Source organism: Ascaphus truei, chromosome 5 (genome assembly GCF_040206685.1).
Source record: "Ascaphus truei isolate aAscTru1 chromosome 5, aAscTru1.hap1, whole genome shotgun sequence".
Classification (NCBI taxonomy): Eukaryota; Metazoa; Chordata; class Amphibia; order Anura; family Ascaphidae; genus Ascaphus; species Ascaphus truei.
Window position 1 is genome coordinate 103,399,489 of NC_134487.1, and position 9,396 is coordinate 103,408,884.

At 40.0% G+C, this 9,396-nt stretch overlaps 1 protein-coding gene across 1 annotated transcript in view; it reads left to right on the forward strand.

Annotated features, from left to right (window-relative positions):
• HAL (histidine ammonia-lyase) overlaps nt 1-8,757 on the forward strand; it is a 31,482-nt gene extending 22,725 nt beyond the window's left edge. Inside the window, exons 14-20 of the mRNA XM_075600385.1 lie at nt 725-805; nt 1,745-1,810; nt 1,899-2,064; nt 2,963-3,097; nt 5,712-5,820; nt 5,921-5,990; nt 8,156-8,757. Coding sequence (XP_075456500.1) covers nt 725-805; nt 1,745-1,810; nt 1,899-2,064; nt 2,963-3,097; nt 5,712-5,820; nt 5,921-5,990; nt 8,156-8,296 — 768 coding nt within the window. The 3' untranslated portion in view covers nt 8,297-8,757. The remainder of the gene's footprint in view (nt 1-724; nt 806-1,744; nt 1,811-1,898; nt 2,065-2,962; nt 3,098-5,711; nt 5,821-5,920; nt 5,991-8,155) is intronic.
• The last annotated feature ends 639 nt before the right edge of the window (nt 8,758-9,396 follow it).

Sequence of the window (9,396 nt, forward strand, 5' to 3'; positions counted from 1 at the left end):
GATTGAGTGTTTTAAAATGTGGCTAGCATTCAGATCCTAACACCAGGAACGCTTCCCACCGCATAGCTGATTACAATCCCTCCCCCTCCCGATAGGACCAGGGCAGATTTGAGAATGTTAAAGGCACAAGCAGTAATGAGGGTGACTTGAATGGGCTATTCAATTACTTAAAAGTTATCATGTTTAGTGCAGTTTGGTCTTTTGTCTGTTGTTTTACATTTCATTATGAGTGAGAATATGAGAATCCCTGGCTGACCTGTGCGTGACTCGGCGGTGGGTCTCCTGGCTCTGCCGCTGTCTGCACCCTTTGCTTGTCTCTCATTGTCAGCATAGATAACACATTTCGCCTTGTACAGTAGGTTGACATATTCAGCAAACGAATGACTCTGGGCCCCTATTAAATGTGCTGTGAATCAGTCTACGTCAAGCTGGAAAAAAGTTGAGCACCATTCAAATGAATGGGTCTGGAATCTTCTGTAGCTCAGGGAAGGGGTTTCACAGCATATGCATAGGGGTCTAATGGTTTCTGAGTGCACTGCACTCTGTATACTGTACAACCTCTGTATTGAGAGAACGGTAACTTAAATATCTCATGTGACTGGCAGTGGTTTGGAACCTCAGCAGCGCAGTTGGCAGGCATCATATTCAGACATTCCTTGTATACGCGGCCTAATGAAAAACCCCTGTCTGTGTTGCTTGCTTATTGAAGTGGTTATGTTTTCAGGTACATGGCGTGGTTAACGACACAATCGCCTTTGTGAAGAGCATCATCATGACCGAAATCAACAGCGCGACAGACAATCCTGTATCTTTTTACATAATATCATTCTGCATTTCGCTATTTAAACTAAAGTACCTGTACATGGCTGACTTTGCACCTCTGCCTTCCTGAAATGCAGCATATGCTTTATTTAACCCCTTCAGGACTTTCTCACATTCTCCCCCCGTCCATGGGACAATAATTACATATATTCAGTGTAAGTACCTGCAAATTTAGTTATGCCTTGACGTGGCTGCAGGCTTATAACGCTTTGGCCAAAGGGTTTAACGAAATAACCCTTATTCATGAGATCACTATTTTATTTTAGCCTAATTGGTAGGAGAGCAGGAATCGTTCTTTTTGTTTTTCTATACGTAAAGCCTATATTTTTACAAGCAGCAAACCTCTATAGGGAGGAGCGCAGTATTATGTACACTCTTCCTGAAATGTACTGTATGATTCTCCAGCAGTGATGGCATCAACCACTTTTCTGCCTGGTGGGGCACATTGCTCTGCTGCAAACTCCCTAATGGAGGCATGTATAGATATTATTGCAATCACCATAGTAACCAAATGCTTTGACTAAGTTTTATTATTTTACCTTTAAGGTAATTGACCTAATCTCCTTTGTGATAAGAATATTTGTGGAAACCGATATCTACAGGCAAAATGTAAATCCCCACCGCTAAAAGTGGAGGACAAGAAGGATCTGAGAATCTGTTTCTTGGCACTCATGTAAAATGAGAAAGTATTGATTATTCCGATAACATTTTCACTTTTAGGGTGATTACATTTGTTAAAGGAAGACACTTACACTTGCAACTTATTTGATTCATTTTTTTTCTGCTATTAAAGAATTGTGAGGTACTGTACCTCAGGGAAAAGTTTATTTAACACTGCTATTGCCGTTTGTGCTCATATATATTGAGAACAAGGAGAATAACTCATACATGGAAACACATGAGTCTTAACCTTTCTTCGAAGATGGTTTTTGCGGAAAGAGGAGAGACTATTTCGGGTGGAAATTTCCATGGCGAATACCCAGCGAAGGTAATGCTGGTGTAATGTTCTCTTTTTCATGCAATACACCACTCAATGCATTGTAAGACCATGAATTCTCTTTTGATTCCCACTGCAGGCGTTGGACTATCTAGCTATTGGTGTCCACGAACTTGCTGCAATCAGTGAAAGGAGAATTGAGAGGCTGTGTAATCCCTCCCTCAGTGAGCTGCCGGCATTTCTAGTTACAGAAGGAGGACTAAACTCTGGCTTCATGATAGCTCATTGCACAGCTGCTGCTCTTGGTAAGTACTCAGGCTGGCTGCTTATCAGGGGCGGCCAACTCCAGCCCTCAAGGGCCACCAACGGGTCAGGTTTTCAGAATATCTCTGCTTCAGCACTGGGGGCTCGATCAGTGGCTCAGTCGAAGGCTGCGAAACCTGTGCTGAAGCAGAGATATCCTGAAAACCAGACCTGTTGGTAGACCTTGAGGACTGGAGTTGGCCACCCCTGCTTTATATGATACCAATTATTAATCAATGTCACGGGAGATCGGGTTATTAACACCTTGTTACCAGGATCATTCATTGAGCAAAACAAGGTAGAGAAATAAATTGTAATTTATTCGGCATAACTTCGCTTACACACAGTGAAATACAAAATACAGACGAAAAGACACACTTACTTTGGGGCTGGGGTTGAAAACTAGACTTTCCGAGGTGCAGGGAACTCTTTGGGAGACTTCAGAGAATTCTCTCACCTGCTGCCCGTATGGCCTTGTATGACCCTATAGGTTATTTATTGAGGTTTTAATGACCAGCAATAGCAACAATTCTCCCTGCAACTCAAATGTGTACTGGTTAGTGCTCATAACAAAACCCCATCAGAAAACATTTCAATGTATTCCTGTACTAATCTGCAGTACTAATACTGTACTAATATTTAAATCTGTAGCAATATGTTGCATGCATTGTTCCACCAAAAGTCCTCATTTATTTTGACTACAACCATTAATAATTGGCATAACATCTAAGTGCAGTTATGATAGACACGGTTGTAGTAATTTTGTGTATAAATGATCTGCGACATTTTACTTGCTGCTTACAACAAGACTGGGTTTATGCATGGGCTTAAAGATGATGACTATTCTATTTGTTGCATGCATGATCTTACAGGCTCACGTTCTCTTTTCTTGCACTCTAGTTTCTGAAAATAAGGCTCTGTGTCATCCCTCATCTGTGGACTCTCTCTCCACAAGCGCTGCTACAGAAGACCATGTCTCCATGGGAGGATGGGCAGCTAGAAAAGCTCTTCGGGTCATTGAACATGTAGAACATGGTAGGATTGAAAAGTAATGTGGATATGTTGGAGGAACTCACAATTGGTTATATAATCAGTCACAAAAAGTAACTGAGATTTGGAAAACAAAAACGACCCTGCAGAATTACATGGAATGGAAAGTCCCTCCTAGGATCAAAGTGTGCTAATAGCAGTGATATGCTTAAGGGTTCAGTCTGTTGGGACTGATCCATTAAAAAACAAACAAAAACCCCCACATATACATATATTTAAACCTATTTTTTGTATTTGGTTTATAAACATAGAGAGCTGAGAATTGAGGGGTTTCATTACCACTGCCTGCTCCCTTTTTTTGCGTGTTATCACTGTGTGGGCAAGAAGAGTTTGCTCAGGCAAACCCCCGATCTCTCCCCCTCCCTTATCTTTGTTGGCTATCTGATAAGGACAAGGTAGAAAAGGAGAAGTTGAAACACTTGATTGACAAGCACATGTCCATTCAGAGGCCCAATGAAATGAATGAATTTGTGTTTCATTTTCAAAGAAACAAAAGCAATCAGATCTTCATTATTAGCATGGTTATTACTTGCGAGCAGTTTCTCCCCCCCCCCGGCCCCTCTCCTCCCCCCCCCCGGCCCCTCTCCTCCCCCGCCCCCTCTCCTCCCCCGCCCCTCTCCTCCCCCGCCCCCATACAAAAGTTAATGTCAGCTTCGGAGACCCCCGGGTTCTCGAGATCCATACCTAGAAAGGTAGCGCTGATACTGTCACTTTAATGGGAGACAAAATGAAGGTTTCAATCAAGAGCCTCATGTAAGCCAATAGGAAGACGTAGCGTCATCCGTCACAGCTTCCTATTGGTCCATGTGACGTGAGGGATTTAAATAACCAGGAAGTATATCAGGAATCAGGGGGTACTCCTAGACTAAGCGCCAGTAGAGCGTGAAACGCGTAGAGGAGGAGGCTGTGTTGCAGCCTGCTGTTCCATCTGTGTGTTATCAATAAAGCTTTGATGTTCAAACCTGGAATCTGACGTCATTGGGCTGTGTGCTGTCGCTCCGGATTCACCCCTTTCTCGGTACCCAGAGCTGAAATGTAAAACAATTCAGCTATATAGACCCCCTGCCGCCCACCAATTAAGGTAGCCAATAAACTTGCTAAGACTTTAAGAAAATGTTTTGCTCAGCTACTAGATGACATATTCTAGTAACGTATGGGCGTTATTAACAGTGATATCAAATATAACGTTTTAATCCGACTGTATAACGAAAAGATATTCCCAACTAAAACAAAGAGGACTATATAAAAACCTAACATAATAATGATGTGTTTTATACGTGAAGATATTTTGAGAAAACACTTGTTTTGTCTCTTGAATGCAGCAAAACGTGAAATCTTATGGTGTGTTAAAAAATTAAAAAAAATCAGTTCTGTAGTATTAGATAAAAGTGACCTGTTTAAAAAATGTTGGGGTGGGGGGAGGTTACATGCCATGTTTAATGAGTTTTAATATACTGTGCATCCTTTGATTTCTATAGCGGGTTTTAGTCCACCTCCTCAGCAGTGCATGATCTTTGCAACACTTTCCTATTTGTGGTAATTTGTTGCCAATGTTCCCAGCAGTTTGAGGTATCAAACTGTAATAATAGTCAATGTTACCATAGTAATATCAGGCTACATTGTAGCTGCCGAGTTACACTGACTCAAGCTGCCATTATGTTAGACACACATCCAGGATTTTGACAGATTGATAATAGGAGCACCAAACTATTGCCAGTTTAGGTAAGAATGTTTTACATATACAAAAAAAGAAGACCCTGGGGGAACCTGTATTGCTGCTTTTTTTAATCACACAGACTTCATTCTGTATCATGTCACTGCTGTGATAAAAAAAGCTTGTAACAAGAATACACTAAAATATTCTACATAACAGCAGTTACTGACCGCTAACATGAAGACCTCAAGGAATAAATAAAAAACAGGAACTATGTATTATATGTAGCAATTTGCTTCAAAACACAGTGAAAAAATGATATCTGCGTCAGTTTGTGTCATATGTATGACGTTTGTTATACTTGTTTCTTACATCCGACACAGAGATGGGATTGTGCACGAGTTCTAGGCACATATTCTGACACAGCCTATTAAAATATTGCACCAACGTCTCCCGTCACCCTCCTGTAATTACTCTCTGAATCATTTGCAGGTGCAAGTGGAGAAAAACAACTTGATGCATTAATGCTAAGTCCCTGTGGTGCAATCTGTGCTCGCTTTCGGAGCAGTGGTTCAGTATACAAAACTTGATACATATCCTCAAATGTTAACGGTTAACCAATAAAGTGGCGCTGTTTGACGCTAAGTACTATTACTGTTGCTGGTTCCATTGAAGGTGTTCGGATTAATAAAAAAAAAATAACCTTACACTGCATCAAATTCAACAATTGTCTTTAACAACATGAGTGCAGTTAGATTAAAGTTTTGCTGGATCAAAACGTTGTCATCAGTGATTAGTTTGACATTAGTGATGTCATAGAGCCAGTGATGTAAAGGTAGCTTCCTGTATTAACATATATATATATATATATATATATATATATGTTGTGTGCTGATCTTTTTGTTGCCTATACGGCTGATTATTCCTACAACCTTCTCTTTTCAGTGCTGGCCATTGAACTGCTTGCTTCCTGCCAGGGGATTGAATTTCTACGCCCACTCCGAACCACAACTCCATTGGAGAAAGTGTATGACCTTGTGCGCTCTGTCGTAAGGTAAGAGCAAATAAAGCGTTTCCCTGAGGGCGCTGTTGTGCAGGACGCCTTCTCTTGACAGTTAATGATCAACAAATGTTCCACACTTGTCTTGTTTCAGGCCTTGGATGAAGGACCGCTTCATGGCTCCAGACATAGAGGCAGTTCACAGGTTACTTGTTGACCAAAAGGCAAGTGGGGGTGGTGGTTATTTTAGATACGTCACAAAATATAGAGAGGACCTGCTACTATCTACTGCTCTGCAGCGCTGGCTCCTCTGGCATGAAAGGGTTAAAAATATATTCTGTTCATACATACCGTTATCAATATATGGAATATGGAGTGGCAGCTTGTTACCTCTCAAATCAAGTGCCTCGTTAACGTCCTAAATTACATGATCATATACCTCCCCAGGAAGCTTATTCATGATCAAAAAAAGTGCTTTTATAAATACTCTAATTACAATAGAGGTTAAAGTGGATGAAAGAAAGTAGTTGTACTGTGCCCAGTTTAAAGCAGCAGTCTGTGATGTTTTTTTTCATTCCTACCTTATCAGGGGCATCCCTGGGAAATGATCCACGGACCCCCAACGTCTGGGGGGGCCCCTGGTTCTTGGGATATAACTACATAGGTATATCTTGCCTGGTGGACACACCACGGCGACATGGCAGCGCTGCTCTGGCGGCCAATAGAAAGCTGCAACATTATAGGTAGATGATGTCACAACTTTCTAGTGGTGACCCCGGCCATATCTCTTGTGGATTATTTGTCACACCATCATTAAAAACAACCTGGGTATACTAGAATGGGTGCCCCCACTTCAGCTACAATGAATGTATGGGAGGTGGTGGTGCTCCTCTCGGTAAGGTAAACGATATACACTGAATAAGAGAAAGGAAACCCCAGTTATGGGCACTCTCCCACCACACTGGATGATTTGTCATATTAAATGATTACACTTTTATTTACAATAAATATAAAATAATGGATATTAAAAACGAACGACGACGTGGGAATGATCCTATGTTAAGTACTAAGGTAGGTACTTGGATCAAACAAATGTGTGTGTAGAAGTAAGGAATGGCATATGAACCGGACTCCTACTAAAATAGTTTTAAAAAAATCAATTATGTGACCCAGCACGTGTGTTGAGGGTTAACGGGAAAAACTGATAACCACTTATTTCACATGCACTCTAAGTAGGGTGTGACAAGCAGGCAATACATACAGATAAACATATAGGGAAGTACCCCTATATATTGAACATATAACACACTCGGTTAGTATTTAAACAACTCGTGGTGGACTGTTATTACAGTAGTCCTAATGATGTTTTGATCTATTGCTAGTGCATTTAGTGAAAATCGGTAGGCCTGCTACACATGGACCATAGTTTCCTGGGTGGCCCTTCCGAATTTGGGCATTTGGTGATGTCTTTCAATTTCAAATAGCTGCAAAACCGCAAAGTATCTCCTTAGGGGAAATTAGTATGGCTGGCAGGGTCAGACAATAGGAAGCAGCAATGCCATTGGGAGATAGCTTACTGTTCCCTACTAGATGACCCCCTGACACCGATCTGCCATCCTTTTGATTTTTTTTCACCACCACTTTGAAAAGTCATTTTCAGGGGCTCTCTGTAACCAACAGTAATTCAGATCAGCTTAGAGGATCCTCTAGTTTAGATTTTTTTTTTTTTTACATATGTTGTTAATTATTTAAATAGCTGCTGTTGGTATCGCTTCAAAAGGAAAACACAATTGTAACATATGTTTATTTGTCATTCAAAGGATTAAATGGCCACTCGGCTCAGGGCCTTTCAGGAATAATACCGTTTTATGGCTCTGTGTAAAAACAATGTGTATCTACATAATATGTAACACATTGCTGAAATACACACTCTTCAGATGAAAGAGGAAGGGAACTTTGTATCTCCCGCTTATGTTTGTCTGAGTTGCTATGTATATATTTACTTAAGCATAAAGTGACAGAATTGTGTCACTGTTTCAGCATTTGTTTATCTCTGTTGAGTTCACATGAAACATGGCTAATACAGTTACTAACAACATGGTTTAAAATCCACTTTCCGCACAAGTTATCTGTAACCTATTGAACATTCACCGTTGACACGACCCAATGTACAGTAGGGTACAGATAGAAACTGGCAAAAAGTTCATCTGGGAGCAAATGCGAAATGGATCTTAAAATTGAAAGCATCGTGAGCAGAAATCAATCTTTATTTTGTGTGTATATCCTTTTCATATTCAAGAAGTTGCACTTAAGACCATTCTCCTAAATATTTGGTATAGTCCCATTTTGAGAATGTGTTTAAGACGAGAATATGCTTTCTGTGTTGTAGGTTTGGGATGTAGCAGCACCATACATTGAAAAATACAGAATGGAGCATATTCCCGAATCAAGACCCGTTTCTCCTACAGCTTTCTCACTGGACTCTATGACACTTAACAAGTGTTCTCTGCATGATCACACCGAATCTTAGAGCTGGGGATTTTGTAAGGGACTAATTTGCACACTCAATTGGGTGTTGCACGGGGTGTGATATTAGAAAAACGCGCATTTTGTTTGCACTGTTAAACGCCTAAATAGTATAATATTCAAATATGAATTCCAACTATATTTGACCTAATAAATATTCTTAAACAAAATGTCATGTCTGATAGCCAATTCTGCATTCCAGTGTTATACCTGCACCTAATCATTTGGAATTTTACGGATGTTCCAATGTTAGGCTAAATAAAGTATATTTGGTTGACTTTATAAGAAGAAAGCATACTGCTATTCAGATTTCAGATTTCGGCAATACTCATTCACTAAGGCATTTGCTTCATAGTCAAATCTCTTGGAATGAAAAATGTAAATGTTATGTACTGTAGACTTGCCTCCATGTACGCATGCACGTTAAATGAATGGCGTGTGAATAAAGCCAGTTATTCCTTATCAGTATGTGTTCTTTTATTAAATTATTCATTATTTTTTCCATGAAAATTGCCTCTCTTGCTGAATGTGTGTGTGAAACTATAACAAATTGTCAGATCCACTTAATTGTCCTGGAATTATATATGTAATGCAAAAGCATTTTTCCCAGTTAGTGAATGTAATACAGAATGTTTAAAAGTTCTTTAAGAGGCATTACTCGCCACACACACACACACACACACACACACACACACACACACACACACACACCCCACAAGGGTGGGAATTAAACCATTTAACACCCAAAATCTGAAATAAAATATTCCCTGACAGACTACACATATTGCTGTGATTACAGGGTGCAAACTTAATGGGATAGATTAATACTGCAGGGATTCTACAGTTACGGATTGGGATTGAGTTAAACGGTGCTTTAAAGATTTCCATTGATGACCAAACATTTCAGGTCCGTATTTAGAACTACAGTATAAAACCATTGGTAAAATGAACCTGCTTCTATAAAACACTGGGCTACTGCAACCAATTAAAGTCCCCAAAATTATGTTTTTGACCTAGCAAATGTTTAAGCGAATGTAATATTAAATACTTCAATGGAGAGTTCTCATATCAAAATGTCAAGTATTATATTCACAGAAACCTCAG